Source organism: Dromiciops gliroides, chromosome 3 (genome assembly GCF_019393635.1).
Source record: "Dromiciops gliroides isolate mDroGli1 chromosome 3, mDroGli1.pri, whole genome shotgun sequence".
Lineage (NCBI taxonomy): Eukaryota > Metazoa > Chordata > Mammalia > Microbiotheria > Microbiotheriidae > Dromiciops > Dromiciops gliroides.
In genome coordinates this window covers 650,523,164-650,542,435 of record NC_057863.1, presented here as the reverse complement: position 1 = coordinate 650,542,435, position 19,272 = coordinate 650,523,164, and the positions used below count along the sequence as shown (strand labels likewise).

The 19,272-nt window shown below is 54.6% G+C and overlaps 1 protein-coding gene across 1 annotated transcript in view; it reads right to left on the bottom strand.

Moving 5' to 3' along the window:
• The window catches only part of LOC122748616 (serine/threonine-protein phosphatase 2A 65 kDa regulatory subunit A alpha isoform-like), a 28,587-nt gene extending 10,152 nt beyond the window's left edge, over window positions 1–18,435 (bottom strand). Inside the window, 8 exon segments of the mRNA XM_043994355.1 lie at window positions 5,015–5,170; window positions 6,573–6,720; window positions 8,270–8,351; window positions 8,354–8,462; window positions 8,464–8,502; window positions 9,892–9,992; window positions 13,201–13,291; window positions 18,273–18,435. Of these exon segments, the coding sequence (XP_043850290.1) occupies window positions 5,015–5,170; window positions 6,573–6,720; window positions 8,270–8,351; window positions 8,354–8,462; window positions 8,464–8,502; window positions 9,892–9,992; window positions 13,201–13,291; window positions 18,273–18,350 (804 nt within the window). The 5' untranslated portion in view covers window positions 18,351–18,435.
• Window positions 18,436–19,272: the final 837 nt, after the last annotated feature.

Below are 19,272 nucleotides of genomic sequence, written 5' to 3'. Positions count from 1 at the left end.
AGCTATGTGACCCTGGGCAAGTCACTTAACCCTCACTGCCCCGTTTAAAAAAAGTGCTCTAAATCACGACTGATTAGAGAAATGCAATTAAACACCCTATCGTATTGGCTAATATGACAGAAAAAGAGAATGATAAATATTGAAGGGATATGAGAAAATTAGAATGCTAATGTACTGTTGGTGGAGTTATGAACTAATCCAACCATTCTGGAGAGCAATTGGAACTATGCCCAAAATGGCTAATAAAAATGTACTACGTACCCTTTAATCCAGCCAATTCTACTAGGTCTATATCCCAAAGAGATCAAAGAAAAGAGGAAAAGGACCTATTTGTACAAAAATAAAGCAGCTCTTTCAGTGGTGGCAAAAGAATTGGAAAGTATGGGGACGTCCATCACTGGGAATGGCTGAACAAGCTTCTGGTATATCACTGTGACGGAATACTATTGTGCTGGAAAAAATGATGAGCAAGCAGGCAGGTTCAGAAAAGCCTGGAGAGATTTATAAGAACTGATGCAAAGTTAGCAGAACTAGGACAACACTGTACACAATAACAGCAATAACGTAACATGATCAACTGCGAACGAGTTAGCTCTTCTCAGCAACACAATGATCTAAGACAATTCCAAAGGACTCATGATGAAAAACACTATTCATCTCCAGAGAAAGAACTGATGGAGTCTGAATGCAGAATATTTTTCACTTTCTTTTATGTTTTTCATAGGTTGGGGTTTTGTTGTTGTTTTTTTTTTGATCTGTGTTTTCTTTCACAACATAACTAACATGGAAACGTTTTGGACATAATTGCACATGTATAACTATATTAGATTGCATACCATTTCAGGGAAAGGGGAGGCTCTGAGGGAGGGAGAGAATTTGGAACTCAGTATTTTAAAAAACAAATGTTGGGGCAGCTAGGTGGCACAGTGGATAGAGCACCAGCCCTGGAGTCAGGAGGACCTGAGTTCAAATCCAGCCTCAGACACTTAACACTTACTAGCTGTGTAACCCTGGGCAAGTCACTTAACTCCAATTGCCTTACAAAAACAAAACAAAACAAAAAACCAAATGTTACAAATTGTTTTTACATGTAATTGGGGAAAATATGTGATATATTTTTTTAAAAATCAAGAACATGAGGCTCAGGGAGGCTCAAGGAGTTCAAGTGATTCACCCAGACTCACACCTATGGAGAGGCAATGTGGCAAAACTGGCCTTGTAGAGCAGAAGATCTGCATTCAAGTCCCACCTCTGATAAAGTGTTGGTATTACCCTGGGCAAGTTACTTAACCTCTCAGGGCTTTAGGCTGGAAACGTCAAATAAAAGCTGAACCAGATTAAAATTGAATTGTTGCTACTCAATCACACTCTTCAGTCTGACTCTTCATGACCCCACTGGGGATTTTCTGGGCAAAGATACTGGAGTAGTTTGCCATTCCCTTCTGCAGCTCATTTTACAGACGAGGAAACTGAGGCAAACAAGGTGAAGTGACTTGCCCAGGGTCACACAGCTAGGAAGTCTCTGAGGCCACATTTGAACTTAGAAGATGAGTCTTCTGGATTCCAAGCCCAGTGCTCTATGCACTATAGTGCCACCTAGGGTCCACGTATGGATTAGTGGCCCCCATTTCTATTTGACACTGACACCACTGCTCTAGGTCAAAGCTTCTTAAACTGTGGGTTGTGACCCCATATGAGGTCACATAACTGGATGTGGGGGTTGTGAAAAGCACGTCAATAAAATTTTTATTTGCAACCCTATCTTATATACCTATATACCAGGGGTCATGCAAAAATTTCTCAGGCAAAAAGGGATCACTAGTGGAACAAGTGTAAGAGGCCCTGGCCCAGGCGACTCTCGAGTGTCCAAAAAAAAAAAAAAAGCTGCTTCCTTGCCCAGGTGGGAGGAATTTCCTCATTTGAGAAGGGCCGATGCCAATGACATCAGAAATCCAGTCGCTCCCCCCCAGCCTTCTCCTGCACAGCTCCCAGAGAGGTGCAGGACGGCCAGAGAGGTGGAAGGTGGAAAGGAAAGGCACAGCACCAGACATGTCTAGGGCTGAAGAACTGTAGCTGGGCAAATCTTTGCAGTATTTCATCATCCCGGGACATGTTGTAGCCTGCAAATACTCTCTTGCTGGGGAGGGACATGGATGACCTAGCAGTCACTCTAGAGGAGGGTGTGGATCCATATAAAAATGCTGCAGTCACTGGATCGTGGCCCCAACAGTCACTCATCATGCTGCTCTCTTTGTGGTGGTAGAGAACAGGAAACTAAAGGCGTGCTCACCCACTGGGGAATGGCTGAATGTGAACGTGAACGTGATGGAGTCTCACTGTGCTCTGGGAAATGGTTAAGGGGATGGCTTCAGAGAAACCTGAGCACTTGTATGAATGGATACAGAGGGAAGGAGCAGGGCCAGCACATGGATGTAACACCATCACTGCAAATAAGCAACTCGGAAAGCCTCCGGGACTCTGGACTGACCCCAAGTTGAGAGAATTGCAGATGGAGCGTGCTGCCCCTCCCAGCTATACACCATCCACCCCTCCTGGCCCCACCGGGAGGGGACACAAATCTCCCTCTAATTCCCACTATTCTCCTAGTTCTGCACGCCAGAGCCAAACACAACAAATCTAATCTCTTTTCTCAATGAAGGGCCAGAAGGTATTTGAAGACAAATCAAGTCAGCTTCCCCTAAAAAAGCTCTGATCTAAAAACTTCTAGTACTCACAATAGTCAGATTCAGTAACAAGCATTATTAAGCACCTACTATATGCAGGACCTGGAAAATCAAACAAAGAAAACCAGTCCCTGCCCTCAAGGAGGTTTCCACTCTGTTGGGGTAAAGAACTTGTGTAAACAACTAAGCCATTTGCCACAGGGAAGAAATGAAAACGTAACCAGAGAGGCTGGGCACAAGCAGCTAGGCTCGGCCTTCTAGAGCAGATGAGATTTAGATAGTCCAGAAAGAAAAGGGAGGCGAGATGGCTACAATCAGAAGACAGAACATCCCAGGCCTGAGAGAGGAGACAGACCATGAAGCTTCACAATCAGGATGCCCTGAGGTAGGAGTGGGCTGGAAAGGCAGGCATGCCAGGCTTCTCTGCCACAGAGAGGCCCGAGAGAGCAGCAAGCGGCCAGCTGCTGAGCACGGTGACTTGGCCACAAAGAAAATCTATCTTGGCAGCTGAGTAGAAGATGGGGTGGGGAGGCCCAAGGCGATCAGGGCCATACTGTGGCCATGGCTCTGTGAGGAAAGATGCCCCAGGGGCAGGGGCCCCTGTGTGGGCTCACTCTCCCCGGGGTGGCAGCAAGGCTCCGAGCCTAGCTGACCAGGGAGGCCGTCCCCTTGACACTAACAGGGAAGTTGGGGGGGGGGGGTAAGGGCTTTTAGGGTGAAACAGAAACCGAGTTTTGTTTGGACATGCTGAGTTTGAAACGCCTACGGGACAGCAGGGGGTCCAAAGGCAATGAGGGATGTGGGACTGCAGTTCGGGAAAGAGACTAGGGGCTGAATATATAGACCTGAGAATCATCTACATAGATAATCATGGGACACATGGGACCTGATGAGATCACCAAGCGAGCTAGACAGCAGAGAGCCAAGAGAAGAAGGCCCAGGATAGAGCACCAGGGGGCGCCTGCAGTTAGTGGGTGCAACAAGACTCAAAGAACCAGCAAAGGAGACTGGGAAGCAGTCGGGCGGGGAGGGGAACCAGGAGAGAGCTGTGTCATTAAAACCGAGGAGGGAGGGAGAGAGGATCAAGAGAGAAAAGGTTTCCAACAGCGTCCAAGGCTGCAGGACTGGCGAGGAGGCGATCACTGGGAATTCTGGGGAGGAGCAGTTTGGGCTGGTTTGGGTCCCCTCTCCATCCTAGCCAGTCTCTGCTGACCACACCCAACTTAACAGTCACTCCCAACTGTGGCCTCTGAAGGGGTACGTGACACTCCAGACAGGCACGATGTTGGGCGCTTAGGAACTAAGTCCAAAAGTTCCCCCGATCCCCAGTCCTTTTTCAAATGAAAAGGTCCCTGCAATGGGAAGTGGAAGGGGATTGTGATGAAACACTTCTGTACTGAAAGGATTAAGACAGTGTGCGGCTACAGGGCAGTCTCTGGAGCCCATGGACCCAAGTTCAAATGCCACCTTCGTGATACTCACTACTTGTGGGGACCGTAAGCAAGTCATTTAGCTGCCCTGAGCTGTGGCCCCGGCGAAAGTCAAGAAAGGGGGACTTATGAAAGGGGCTGTAAAGGCAGACCCAAGATCTGGTGGCGGCCTGGCTCCAAGGTCTCGGACAGCCGCTGAGATCTAGGATCTGCTGGCCTGGGTAACAATAAAAACAACAGGCAGCATCTACAAAGTGCTTCAGAACATGGGAAGACCTTGCCTTGCCCCGCCCAGTGAGGCAGATGGTTGGCAGGTGCTCTGTGCTTTTAAGGCACTGGTTCCACGCCCAAGGCTCTGCCACATTCCAGCTAATTGGCCCTGGGCAACTTTCCTCATCTGTAAAATGGGAACAACAATGCCTATGCTATTGACATTACAGTCTTAACGAGGCGAAAGCACTCTATAAATCTTAAAATGCTCTAGAAATGTAAGCTACTGTTACATTACCGAGGAGAGGGAGAAGGCTGACTCCTTCCCTGGCTGACTCAAAGCACACCAAGGAGAGGAAGGGCTGCCACTCCCCCTTCTCTAGAGAAGGGCAGATCCCAAAGGCCAGGAGACTTGGCAGGGCAGCACGTGGCCTAGGTGTCAGCTAAGGGTACTGCCTCAGTCAAGAAGATGGGAGCAGCGAGGGACCACGGCGCTCTCCCAAGGGCTGGCCAGGCTCTCCAGGACAGACTGAGCTCAATCCTTCAGCTCTGGAGAGGGGAAGTTCAGAGCTGTCTGTGTGACCTTGTGTAAATCAAAGTCAGGCTTCACCAAGTGCCGCAGGCCCACTCTCAGTCCCCAAGCAGGAAGAGAGAGTTCCTAGTAGTGCTCTGCACGTGGCCCCAACCTACCTCTGTGAACTTGTCAGCCACCATATATCGGACTCGCCAGGACTTGTCCTCGGCCGCCTGGCGTAGCGTGGGCATGACCAGGGCCTCCAGGTCCTCCTGGGGCAGCAGCTGGGCAATATTGACACAGGCCTCCACCGCCAACAGCCGCACCGAGTCCTGAGAAGGGAGAGGAGGGGGCCTCAGTGAGGCCGTCTGCCATCCCCCACCCCAGGAACCCCCTCCACGATATCCCTGACAAGTGGCCATCCCCTCTCAGTTGTTTCTTTATCCCAGCTCCTTCATTCTTCCCTGTGTTTTAAAGGTTCTTCCAGCCCTAGTACAACGGTGATAACCAGACCACCAGGAAGCGCCTAATCACTGCACAAGCCCCTGTGGCACCCTTAACAGCAGCTTCTGTGGAGGAGTCACCATCGGCCTCCCTGAAACTTGCCCTCGCAGCTCCTGAAGGTGGCCTCTAAAGGCTAGCACTCCCCGAGACAGGCACCAAGCACAATCCTCACGTCCTTCAGGGTCTGCCATTGCTCACGTGACACAGGTAAATGACGGGGGCAGAAGGGATGGAGCCAGGGAAGGGGAGGGGGAGGGGGAAGACCATGAGGCTCTGCCCCTGCCTGACTGCGTGTCATTTCCCACCCCATGTCTTTAGTCTCCTGAAGGGAATGGAGGGGGCGGTCGTGCCAAATTCAAATAAAACAGATCCTTTCAGGCTACATACTGACTTAGAAAACCACAAATTAACATCATCTATCATTTTCCAATGACATTTTTAGCTGGTTCCTCTAAGGGGCTAAAATTCTAGCTATACTATCTAAAATCTAATGAGTGGTTGCCAATAAATTATAAGCTTTAGCAACTTAACACTTAAGTGTTTAAGTATTTATTACAGAGCATTAGGATCAGAGAGAAAGGTAAAAATCTAACTATTTCTAAGAGACCCACCATGGCGAGGTCAGGAACCAAAAGAGGAAGAACCCCTCCCCCAGGGTCTGCTTCCTACTTCCTGTCCTCGTCCCAGAAATGGGAGGCTCCTCAAGTTGATTGGCTGGTAGCCCTGACAGACAGTACCCACGAGCAAACGTCACTTCCTGACGCCAAGGACCTTGACTGCATGGCTTGCCCTCAGAGGCCTTCTCCTCCTGGCGGAGCTTTTCTGCAGTAAGTCTCCAGCAGGTGGCGTCATTCCAATCGTTACAGTCTCATACTGGGAGCTGAGGTTTGCCTCCTTCCCTCTGAGAGTTTCCTGCCTTTGGTCTAGATCCCTTCTAAAACCTGCCCCGCTGGGATGCCTCCTGGGTCACCCCTGCCCTGAGCAGAGGAGAGCTCGGCCAGGGAGGCCGGATGCCCACCTTCCTGGCAAGCCTGACCAGCCCGGCACCTCCTGTCCTTTGGAGCCTCCCTGGTGAGAAAGGCCACCCATTCCCCACCCCCTAGGGTGTGGCTAAGAGAAAGTTGCCCGCCTGCCCTGCCCCAGGCCTGCCCCACCCCGCCCTGAGGCCTGGCCCACAGACACAGTTCCACCAACAATGGAAGGGGCTGGGGACCAAGGCTCCTCCCTCACCTGCTCGTCAGAGGCCAGGTTGGAGAACATGGGGATGATTTCGGTTTTGACATTGTCCAGCTCCAGCACCTTGGCAAACTCCCCCAGCTTAGAGGCAGCAGCTCGCCGGACCATAGGGGTGTCATCGGAGCACAAGTTCCGGAAGTACCTGTAGGGCAGGGACAAAAGGGGCTGAGGACGGCAGCATCCCCCCAAAGCATTCCCAGTGCACCTCCCCAAGACCAGACAAGCTGGGCAGTTCAGGAGCGCCAGAATCTGCAGATCAGAATGACCGGAAGGCAAATCTCCCCGACCCACAAAGGTCTCTTGGGGCCCCTAAGCCCACCCAAGGGCGCTGAACGTGCACGTTCCCCTCCAAGGCCCCCCGTGCCTGCCTGGCACAGGTCTGTGCGTGTCCGTGCCATCCCTGGGGGCAGGGGCCGTGACCGTCTGAGCAGGAAGGGTTGTTTGCCTTCTTGTCCTACGCCCACACCCAGCAGAGTCTGCCCCATGCTAAGTGCTCACTCAATGCTCGGCTGATGGGCTGATCATTTACACAAGGGACATTTTTTTACAGCTCTTCTGACATTCCTGAGTTTCTTCACCAAGCTTCTTTTCCACATTTAAGCATTTATTTACAAGTCATCTCTGTGCCTCCCCCTGACTTAAGTCCTTGTTTACAACCTGCCGGCTCCCAAGAACCCGCTAACAACCATCGCAGTGCTGTCTTTACATCCAGTTTAAGTCTCAAGAAGAATACAGACAAGCACCTGGCTTGCTTTTCCCAGAACTTCCGGAGGCTGAGAGCCCTGGGAAGGAGGGAGGCAGGCTTGTCTCCTCTCCCACACTGAGCATGCAGGAGGCAGCTAGTCAGTGCTGGGGAACAGAAGTAGCTATTTCCAGTTGAGGGAGCTCTCCTTGGTGCTATCTCAAGGGCTACAGATCTGAGACTGGGAAGGGACAGAGGGATCAAAGCTAATGTCAGGAGTCTCTCACCTATTGCCTGCCCCATGTGAAATGGGTCCAAAGCACCTTGTCAACACTCTTACACACCGACGGTAAAAAAGGTACACCTTTGTCCCCTTGAGGCATGCCTGGCCAGCCCGGAAGGGACCAGACCAAGAGTCAGGAGACCTGGTGGCAAGGCCCGACTGTGCTACAGCTTAGCCACATGACACAGCTAAGTTGAATGACTCTCTCTCTCCTGTTCCCCATTCCCTAGTGGATAAAATGAAGGGGTTGGATCAGGTGATTTCTAAAGGCCATTCCTGCTCTCGAAGCTGATTCACAGCTATCAGAGGACCAAAGTGCAAACTAGGCACAATGTAGTCTAAGACAATCGGCAGAAACAATGTATTTGTTCAGCAGGACCCCCTATTGTGTCAGGCACTGTGCTAAGTGAGGAGCGAGCCGGCCAGAAGGGGACACCTGGAGGAAGCAGCTCGCTGTAGCACAAAGAACAGTGGATGTAAGCAAAGCCTTGGGAGGAGGCCTGTTTCCTCACCATCAACAAAAAGCCTGACCTCCTCAAAGGGTTGCCGTGAGCAGAGCCCCAGGGAAAGGTGAATGGCCTGAGGCCTGGGAGATCAGGGCTTGCCTTAGGATTAGGGGAGAGGCGGGCCACAGGGATCAGAAAGAGTGGCAGGGCTGGGGGAAAGGAGAGCTGGGGACTGGTGAGGGAGCCGAGCACAGAGCCTCCGAAGGAGAATCGCACTCACTGCCGCAACTCTGCCTTGACAGCGCTGGAGACCCGGGGATAGCAGACAGAGAAGAGGCCACAGGCTGAGGTGCGGGAAGTGACCAGTCGCCGCCCGCCAGCCGCTTCACGAGGGGCACGAGTGGGCCTCCAGGTCCGAGGGGCGAGTGCTCGTGGGAGATGATCCGCAGGGAATCCACTGCCTTGTCCCGAACAAACCGTCTCCTCTACCGTGGCCAAGGACTCCAGGGGGGGCTGCGGCAGGAGACGGCAGGGCCACATTAGCTCCTCCACCCTTGGCACTATGGAAACCTACCTCCCCTGTCCCTCAAATGGGAATCCCCTCCAGCCCAACCTCCTCCTGTCCTCCAGGCCCAAGGGAGCTCTCCTGCCCCAAGAGCCAGGGGCTCCAGGTTCTGACCCTGCCCACATTCTGCCTCCTGTCAGGGGCCGTCAGCACGGTGTGGGGAAAAGGGCAGCCTCTGGCTCTGCTCTTTGTATCCTAGCCGGTCACCCGTCTGGGTGACCGGAGCTCTGGCCTCAGCTACCCCACCTGCCACGATGAAGGCTGGGCCAATGATTCCCAAGGTCTTCTGCCATCTCACGCCTAAGTAGGAGAGAAGACGCTGGGCCGAGAGGCCAAAGGTCTGGTTCTAGGCCGTCCCGCCGAGCTGCTCCCTTGCCAGGGCCAAACCCGGCCCAGCTCAAGCCTCAGCTTCCTCCTCCAGATTTCTATATCTGGGATTTTTAACCTTGTTTGTGTCTCAGACTCCTCTAAGAGTCCAGAGAAGCCTTCAAAGAATCCTGTTTTCCACTAATTAAAGGAAAAGCTAAATTCCAGGGAGAAGTTAGTGAAAATTAAGATGTGATCTTCTATGCAAGTGCATGAAGTCCTTGAAATCCAGTCACAGACCCCGAGGGACACAGTAAGGCAGCTCAGCATCCCGGAGCCAAACGACCACTGCCCCAGCCTGAGAGTGGGGCCTTCCCGGAGCGGCCAGTCCCTTCCCCTCTGCTAGGCCTCCACTTCCCATCTGTGAGATGAGGGTCTCAAACGAAAGGACCCCTGGGTTCTCTTCTCAAATCTGACTGAACAACAAGCTGGGCAGACACTCATCAAGCACCTCCTGTATGCCAGGCACCATCCCTGCCCCCAAGGAGCTTCCACTCTAATTGTACTCCAGGGGTCTGTCTTCTGGCCAGCTCACTTCACCCTCGGGCCTGTTTCCTCATCTGTAAAATGGTGATAACGGCTCGCATTACCTACTCAACCCGGTCTGCAGGCGGCACGGGCTGTGTGGGAGAGCAGGGCTTCGGAGGGCCGAGGCCACAGGGGCTCCTCCCAGGCGGGCACAGGGTCGTCTGGGGCCGCCCCAGTGAAGGGCTCTCCCTGCCCGGCTCCCTGGTGCTCCCGACAAACTCCATGGTCAGCGGCACAGGAGAGAACTCTGGTGTGGAGGGCTCCCTCCGCAGGTGCCGCACCCACCCCTGGAGCTTCCCCTCACCCTCGCTTGTGTCTGGGTGGCACAGTCTCCTGCTCTCCTCCCCCACGGCGCCCACACAACACACCAGGTGCCTGGTGAGCATCTGCTGAACTGACTGTCCCTGGGCCTGGGAGTAGGGGGAACCACTGCAGGAACTCACCAGCAGACAGTGCACGTACTCAGGCCCCCCAACCAAGGTGGTGAAAGTCCCCAGCTGCTCAGCCAGCGCCAGGAGCACTTCATCTTCGTCGTAGATAGTGTCTGTGGGACGGACAGAGTCAAGATCATCACCCTCCCTCCTCGCCAAGGGCGGGGAACCGGGCAGGCGCTCAGGAAGCCGCCGCTCTCCCAGGCCCACAGCCCAGGGCTTCTCTCTGCCCCACCTGTCCCCTCAAGCCAGCTGACATCTGATCTCCAAGCCCCCAGCTCGGACACCTCGAGTTCTACAGTCTAGGAACCTAAGATACACACACCTGAGTGACCTCCTTCCTCACCAAAGGCCTTTTCTCAATCCTTGTCCTCCTCAACTGGAAGCATTTGCCAAGAGCCCCTCGCTCCCTCCTCACCTACACTAGCCAGGGCTTCCCCCATCCTCTGAACAGGCCTTCCATCTACGCCTGAACTCAACCTCCCACCAGGCTTTGGTCCTCTGCTTTGTCCCTGTTCTCTCCTCTCCCGAGATCATCCCGGAGCAGTTTCAATGACGACCTCTCTGGACCCCTCGTCCACCTCTGAAGCCCGACCTTTCACCTGAGCTCCAGGCGCCCCCGTGGGCCCCTCTAGAGGGGAGATGCTCTCTAAAAGGCCATTTATATAATAAGAGAATCAGGAGGCTTGGAAGTGAGCTTGAAGACCAGCCAGTGTAGGGCTTCCACTTTTCCATGCGTGACCCCTTCTCACCTGAGAAATGTTTACTTGACCCCGGGCACACAGGCATACAAAGTAGGTATACAAATCAAATGTGTACTGCCAAGTTCTTCACCCCCCACCCCCGTATTCGGTTACACGACCCACAGTTTAAGAGGATCTGAGCCAGTGCGCACATCCCCACCTCAAACAACAGCCTCTTCCACAACACAGACAAGAAGTGGCGGCCCATCCCCAGGGATGAGGACATCCACCACTGGAAAGCCGTAGGCAGGAAGACATTTTCCCTCTGCTCAGCTGAAATCTGCTGCCCTGCAGGCCTGGAGACTGGGCCTGCTGCTGCCTCCCCTTCCCAGTTTTCCGGGTTCCGGCAGAGGCACCACAACCCCCCAGACTTCCTGACTTGAGTTCATCAACCCTATGAGGCCCCTTTGGCCCCGGCACCACAAGGGCACGTCACAGAAGAGGCAACACAAGCTGACCCCAAGGCCAGAACTAAGACCAAGGGAGGCAGAGGGCATTTGGCACAGTAACAATGAACGCCTGGAAGAGACTGCCTTGCAAAGAAGCTCCCTGTGACAAGGTATTTAAGCAAAGGAATCGCACTGAATCACAGGATTTCAAGGTTAGAAGGGACCTCATTGAGACAAATATTCAAGAATCCCCTGCATTCTCAACTCCCATCACCTCCCTCACCTGGTGAAGAACATTCAATGTTCCCAAGCACAGACAGGACAGAACAAGGAGGGGGAAACAAAGCCAGCTACAGTCAAAAAACTGGGGTTGGCTGCCGAAGGGGGTGCCTTGTGAACCTGAAAACCCTAAAGAACCCTGAGCTGTCACAATGGGATCAAGTGCAGACTTGGGGGGGGGGGCAGCAGAGGCCCGAGCAGGAGCAGGAGCAGGAGCAAGCTTCCCAACTCCTAGACTTGCCTGCATCCAGTCCCACACCTCTGCTCAAGCAAGGACCTCCAGCCAGGAAACCCTCCCCACCCCAGGGTCCGGCTGCCAAGGCCTCAGGAAGCCTGCTGGGCCATCCTGGTAGGCAGGGCCCCATCCCCGCAGGCCATCCTGCCCACTGGGGCCCATTCCCCTTCCCCAGGGAGCCCATCAGATATCTGCTGGTAGCGAGTCACAGGACTGATGCTCCCCCTCGGCACCCCCTCACATTTCTTTCTTCTCGAGGTTAAAAGTCCTTCAAGTCCTCTCCGTTTGGCCTGGTCTCCAGGCCTCGGCCTTCTATAGACCTGCTCTGGTTGGTCAAGGTCCTCCCCAAAACGTGGGTCCTGATCTGAACATAAGCATCTAAACGGGACCTGCCCAGGAAAGAGGAAAGGACCCCCCCCCCCCCAACCGGGGTTTTGTGGTTATTGCTCGGTCACGCCTGACTCCTCCAGATCCCATTTGGGCTTTTCCTGGCAGAGATCCTGGAGTGTTTGTCAATCCCTTCTCCAGCTCATCTGACAGACAGGAAAGTGGGGCAAACAGGGTGAAGTGACTTGCCCAGGGTCACACAGCTAGTAAGTGTCTGAGGCTGGATCTGCACTCAGGTCTTCCTGATTTCCGGCCTGGTGATACAAAGGCCTGCTCCACCTCGCTGCCCTATGGATGCTGTATTTCTATTTGTACACATGAAGATCACATTCCTTTTACTAAAGTCATCATCGGACACCGCAGTGAGGGCCCAGAGGTCAACACTGCCCCTGAAAGGGACTACACACACGCCTGCCTCCAGGCACCTCTCTCCACAAATGTGCCAGCCTCGCCAAGCAGTGAGGAGCACACCAGCAGAACACGGCCCCTCCCAGCAGCGTCCTAAGGTGTGATGGAGCTGCGTCCTACATCACTACCAAGAGCACCCACGTGGACTAATTCAAGAGGACTCCCAGAGAGTGCTGACACTGAAGTGAGCTTGCAGGCCACTAGGACGTCCAGATCTGCCTCACCAGAATTGTCCACCGCTCCTCTCCCAGTGCATTCTTGGGAAGCAGAACCCAAGCAGTAGGGCTTCCATTCATTCCCCTTCGGCGGCCTCTGGTGAGATCCAGAAATCTGAGGAGACTCCGGCTGCCCACCACGTCAGTTACTCCTCACCAGCTGCAATGCCACCCTAACCCTTCATCCAAGCCATCCATAATGCTAGTGCCCAGAACAGAGCCCAGGCCCACCCCAAGCCTCCTTCCACGCTGACGTCAATCCATTAGGGGTCCGACATTTCAGCTCAGTCAACCCAGCCCTCCTAACCCCCTGACCTGTACCACATCATCCCCATCTCTTCTGTTACCAAAAGGAAATCTGCAGACAGTCAAAGAGCTTCCAGAAAGTCAGACACATTTCACTGGTCAGATCTATGTCTAGTCTAGTGGACGTCCACCCAGTTTCCCCTAAAAGAGGCTGTCCCTTTTAACTCTTCTGTTTCTGTCCATGACATTTGTTAACCTGAAGTGAGAAGGCCTGGCACCCAGAAGAGCAGTCCCAGCTCAGACCCACCATCCAAGTCCCACCATCCCCTTCCTCACTGGGTTCCCTTCCCCTCTTCAGCCTCTTTCTCAGCACTGGCTCCCATGAGACCACAGCTTTCTGGGCAGGATCCCCTCCCTACCTGTAAGGAATGGAAGGAGTTCACTCCGGGTCCTTTCCACACCAAGGGCCAGGGCAATGGTGGACAGCTTCTTGATACTGTTGAGCCGGAGCTACAGAAGAAAGCAAAAACTCATGACCAAGGACTTCCAGGAGAGCAGGCCGCTCAGCAACCTGGGCAGCGGCCCCCAAGCATTGCTTTCTCTGCAAATGAGACTTGGGGGATGAAATTCAGGCAGCAAACAATGATCATGAGGAAGACAGGAAGAGCCACCATCTGGCCCCAGCTGCAACCTATACAAACAGTACAAGGCTGGAATCAGGGGACTTGGGTTCTAAGCATTCTATGTTCTACGGTTAAAAGGCCCTCCCAGCTCTGAGGTTCTGTGTTCTCAAGGCCCTCCCAGCTCTGGGGTTCCACGTTCTCAAGGCCCTCCCAGCTCTGAGGTTCCACGTTCTCAAGGCCCTCCCAGCTCTGGGGTTCCACGTTCTCAAGGCCCTCCCAGCTCTGGGATTCCACGTTCTCAAGGCCCTCCCAGCTCTGGGGTTCCACGTTCTCAGGGCCCTCCCAGCTCTGGGGTTCCACGTTCCCAGGGCCCTCCCAGCTCTGGGGTTCCGCGTTCTCAAGGCCCTCCCAGGTCTGGGGTTCCACGTTCTCAAGGCCCTCCCAGGTCTGGGGTTCCACGTTCTCAAGGCCCTCCCAGGTCTGGGATTCCACGTTCTCAAGGCCCTCCCAGCTCTGGGGTTCCACGTTCCCAGGGCCCTCCCAGCTCTGGGGTTCCGCGTTCCCAGGGCCCTCCCAGCTCTGGGGTTCCGCGTTCCCAGGGCCCTCCCAGCTCTGGGGTTCTGTGTTCCCAGGGCCCTCCCAGCTCTGAGGTTCCGTGTTCTCAAGGCCCTCCTGGCTGAGTCCTCCTGGGGTTTTAACCTCTAGCCTTTGCTCCACCACTGCTCTGCCCTAAGAAATACCCAGAAGCCACTCCTGCTGCTTTTGGGTCCCAGCATCCTCTGCCTCCCCAAGCACAGAAATCGAAGCCAGTGCTCAAGGCCCTGCTCAAGCACCACCCAGAAGAGGGCCTTGAATCTTCCAACATGCTGGGCTCTCTCCCTCCTTCCTCACGGATCCTACAGGCCTTAATTCTTGGGGCCAAGCATGGTCTGCACATGGTCGGTACTTAACAAATGCTTGTTTGTTCTGAACAACTCAAATGACACGCGTGGCTCGGTATCAGCTACCCCATGAAAGTGCTCTCGCTTCAGGTGTGGCTCCAAAACTTCCTGGCTCGGTGACCCAGGGAGCATGAATTCCTCTCTAAGCCTGGGTTTCCTCTTCTGTAAAGTGGCCCCAATAATATACATCTACCCAGGTCATGGGGCTATTACTATAGAAGTACTTTCTCCACGTGAAAACCCCCACAAAGCTGCCAAGAAAGCCAAGCGAGATCACAGATCCCAGACAGCGCTAGCCAAGTGTTTGCTTTCATTCCTCGTGTCCCTCTCCCCTCTTAGAGGAGGCTCTCCCTGAGGGCAGGGGCTGCACTGGGCAGCTCAGCTCAGCGGCCTGAGCCACGGTCTGCTGAATGAGGCGACCCCTGAACATGGGGAGGGGGGAGAGTGAAGGAAGGGAGGTAAGGGCGAGGCAGGGGGGCACCCGGCCAAGGTGCTTATTTCCACCTGCCACATGGCAGAGAGGGGGAGGGGGCAGAAAAGTGGGCCAGATGATTTCTAAGGCCGCTTTACGGCCTCTCCTCTAGAATTATTTCTGTGTCACATGAGGTGATTTAGTTGCCTCAGTTTCCTTAACTATAAAACAGAACAAACCAATCTAAGCATTAGGAAAATGAATCTGGTAGCCTGGGAAGGATGGATTCGAGAGGGGAGGAGGCCAGAAGCAGGAAGACCCGTGAGGACGCCCTGCTGAGAGCCAAGGTGCAGTCCCAACAGTGACAGTCTGCACTCAATGGGCCACATTTCAGCCTTTCCCATGGGAAGAGGTTAAGAAAGCTATGCCCTGCCGGCCCCCACTTCCAGGAAGTCTCCCATGTGTGACTCACCTCTGCAGATGAGCGTCTCCAAAGACAAGACTGTTATTCATGTGTGTCAGAACACAGGACTAAGCCCCCCAAGTCTGGAGGAAGGGCTCTCAGAACAAAGTTGATCAGAGCAGGGAGGGCCTTCACAACCCACCCATACTCCCCTGGCCGTGCAGATGGGGAAACCACTGAATCAATGAATAACTGGCTTCTAGCCTATTTCCCTTCCAAGATCCCAGCGCCCAGTCCCCCCACCCCAGCCGGCCCAGCACTGTGGTAACAAGGCTCCCTCACACTGCGGGAGAGCTTGAAGGTTGACAAAAAGCTTTTACAATTCATTCCAACTCAACGAGGCAAAAGTTCTGATACTGAAATCAAGTAAGGGCCCATGGGCGAGCCTAAGAGCACAGGATCATTCCAGGCAGCGGCTGCAAAGGCAAGAAGGTGGGAGAACAGAGGCTGTGGTGAGGGGACTCTGGCCAGGGCCTAAGGGGGCAGAAAGAGGAATAACGTGAGATAAGCTCGAAGGGTAGGACGGAGCCAGGCCAGGGAGGGCTTTAAAGAACAAGCAGAAGAGGTGGAACCTTGGCTTTGGGGCTGTAGGAATGCCATGAAAAAAAAATCTCTGCATTAATTAGGAAGAGTAATGCTTAGGGGCAGCTAGGTGGTACAGTGGATAAAGCACTGGCTCTGGATTCAGGAGGACCTGAGTTCAAATCCAGCCTCAGACACTTGACACTTATTAGCTGTGTGACCCTGGGCAACTCATTTAACCCTCACTGCCCAGCCAAAAAAAATAAAAAATAGATCTAGAACAGTCAAGGAAAGGGGGGGAGGAGAAAATGGGTAGTAAGACCACTGCAGGCAGAGGAAATGGTTTGTCAGACATGGCTGGTATGTACAGAGAAAGCAGATAAAAGAACTGGCAAGAGATCCATAGGAATCAGCTCCTTAAGTGCAGGGACTGTCTTTTGCCTCCTTTTGCATCCGCAGCTCTTAGCACAGTGACTGGCACATAGTAGGCATTTAGTCATCATTCAGTGATTGAAGAGATCACAGGCTTTCAAACCTGAAGGGGGAGGGGGCGGTGTCTTAGGGGTCACCTAGTCCAAATCCCTCATTTTACACAAGAAGAAACAAAGACCCAGGGATGCCAAGTGACTTGTTCAAAGTCACAGGAGTGACGTCTTGTTCCAAAACTCGTGCTTTCACTATACCAACAACGTGCCTCTAATATGGGGCTCAAAACCCTAAAGCAGATCCTCCTGGCCCATGAGAGAGCTGGGAAAGGTTACTAACCAGGAGAAGGATGGAGTCATGATGGGGCTTTAGTCAAAAACCCTGGAAATTAGAGTCTGAAGGAAGACTTGTATTCAAGCAGGCAGCTCGGCCACTTCCAAACTGATGGCATGACCTTGGACAAGACCCTTGACATAACTCTTTGGGCTGGGCTGGCTGTTTTCTAAAGTTGCTTCTAGTTCTAATATTTGTGAGGTGAACCGGCGGCCTGGGCCGGCAAGGCCGAGGAGCGGAGGGCCCAGCCGTCTGCAGTGGCCTTACCACCCATCCCTCCTCCCCCCTTTCCTTGACTGTTCTAAATCTATTCAAAGCCTCCCCATGCTTTGCATTTTTCCAGGCTCAACTCTGGTGTCATCCTTTTCCGGAAGTCATCCCTGATCACATTAGCGGGAAGTGAGCTTTGTGTCCTGCGGCCACTCTTCCTCAGTCCAAGCCTTCCTCCCTGACTGACACAGACATTCTGGTGCCCCAAAGTCTTCGGTGACTTCAGTCAGCCCAAAGACCAAGACTCAAACGCTTCTGCCCTTCTAGCTTATCTCATATGACCCCCCCATGTACCCTCCTGCCTCACCCAAGTGGGCCCCTCCATGCCCTGCAAATACTCTCTACCCTCCCACCTCCAGGCCTTTGCAACCTATGCCTGGAATAACCCCTTGCCCTTCTTCACCCGATGAACTCCTACCCATCGTATCAACACCACCTCCTCCCTCGGGCCTTTCTTTTCTCGGAGGTCAGACACAGCATAATACTGTGTACTGGTTCTGCGCCCCATGTCACCCCCACACTAGGGTGAGCACCCGTGGAGGGGATGGGACGGCCCTACAGTCTCAGCACGAGAAGGACCCTAAGGGATTGGGGATTACAGATCCAAACCATGGTACAGATAGGGAAACTGAGCCCCAGAGGGCCGTGTCTTTCCCAAGGTCACGCAGGGGTGAATCAGAGCCAGAACCCCGATCGCTGCACTCCCAGTCCCAAGATAACCATATCGGGGTCCCACCTGGCCCAGGCCCCAAGGAGGGGGTGGAGGGGCCGGGTGCCCGAACTGGGCCTCAGAGCCTCGACCTGGCTCTGTCCCCTGCGCCAATGGAAAGCTGCCAAGGGGGCGGGCTCTCGTCGGCGATTGGCTTGGGTCCCCGTTAAGTACCACCCCCAGAGGGTATTTTCTCTCCCCAGAGGATCATTGCCCTGAATAGAGCTTTGGGTGGGGGGAATCAAGGTGGAGAAATGGGGGGCCCGGAAAAGCACCAGGGCCTAGGCCCCCTCGAGAGGCCCCCACTGGGGATTTAATCCCCAAGCTACCAATCAGGAATTAGCTCCGCGGAGCTAAGCCCCGCCCCTTGCAGGGGCCGCTCCCCTGCATTAACCCACGGGGGTCCCCGCTCTCAGTCCGGGCCCAGAGCGAATCAGGAGGCGCCTTGCTCGCCGTGGGCCAATCAGGCGGCCCCCTGCGCGCCGTGAGAACCCAGAGTGCCGGCCAATCAGGAGGAGCCGGAGGCAGCCCCCGGGCCCGCGCCCCCGCCCCCTGCCAGACCCGCTTGGCCCGGGGTCCCCGGGCCCGGCGCCCCCTCCCCAGCGGCGCCGCTGTCCAATCAGAGGTGCTGTCTCAGCGGGCCACGGCGGCGCGAGACAAGCGACGCGTGCGCTGATTGGCCCGCTTTCTCTCCCCCCTCCCCCCCCCAGCCCTCAGATCCCAAGAACGCCGAGCCGGCCACCCGCGCCGCCCGCAGCCCCGGGCCCCCCGGGTCCCGGCCCCGGCCCGGACCTGAACGTCTTCGTTACGGAGCTCGTCGATGAGCACTGCGATGGGGTAGAGCGAGTCATCGCCATCGGCCGCCGCCATCTTGGCTCCGTCCCGCTCCCGTCAGGCTTCGGCAGCCGAGCCGAGCTGAGGGAAGGGAAGGGAAGGGAAGGGAGTGGGACGGGGCGGGGCGGGGGAGGGGCAGAGCCACCAGAAGAGAAAGGGGGGGTCTCCCAGGCGACTTTGCAGGGGTTTCTGGGCGTCCATTGGCCAATCCGCACGAGGCACCGCGCGCCCATTGGCCTCGGTAAACGGGGCCCCGCCCCCTCTCCTCTATTGGCCAAAGGAAAAAGGGGCCTTCTCTCTAGCTGGCCCGCTTCCCGTAGAGGGGCGGAGAGAGAAGGGGAGGGCTGCTGGAAATTGGCATCCTAGCAACCGAAATGAACCCACCCCCTCCAAATCGATCTCCGAAATCTCATTGGTCGTTGCCCCTAGCGACAGACCGACTGCAGTACTTTCTGCCAATAGAGGTGATGAATGATGACGACACTCGGCCTAGAGGAGGCCGAGCTCTAGGAAGGGTGCGATGACGTCATCGGTAGGGACTGAGAATGCGCGCTCCCTCCCCGCTTCTCACCGCCTGTAAGGTGCAGAACCTCGGGATGGGCGAGTCCGACTTCTCCCCGGAAGTTGACGTCAGAGCGGGAAGGGCACTTAAAGATCACTTCATCTAACCCCTCCTGAACCCCAGAGCTTTGTTATGTTATAGACCATTTGTTGTCTAAGGCGGCAAGTTGTAGTGCAAGGAGCCCTGTGCTGGGTGTCAAGAGACCTGGGTTCGAATCCTGATCTTGCCACTAATTCCCCGGACACCCTTGGTCAAAGCTCTCCCTGAGACTGTTTTCCCCCTGTAAAATAAGGACTAGAGAATCCTAAAGGGTTCATCTCAGCCCTGGCCCGAAGTTAGGCGAAGAGTGCCTGCTAAATGCAAAGGAAGTGGGTCATGGACCCTGGCCTCAAGACA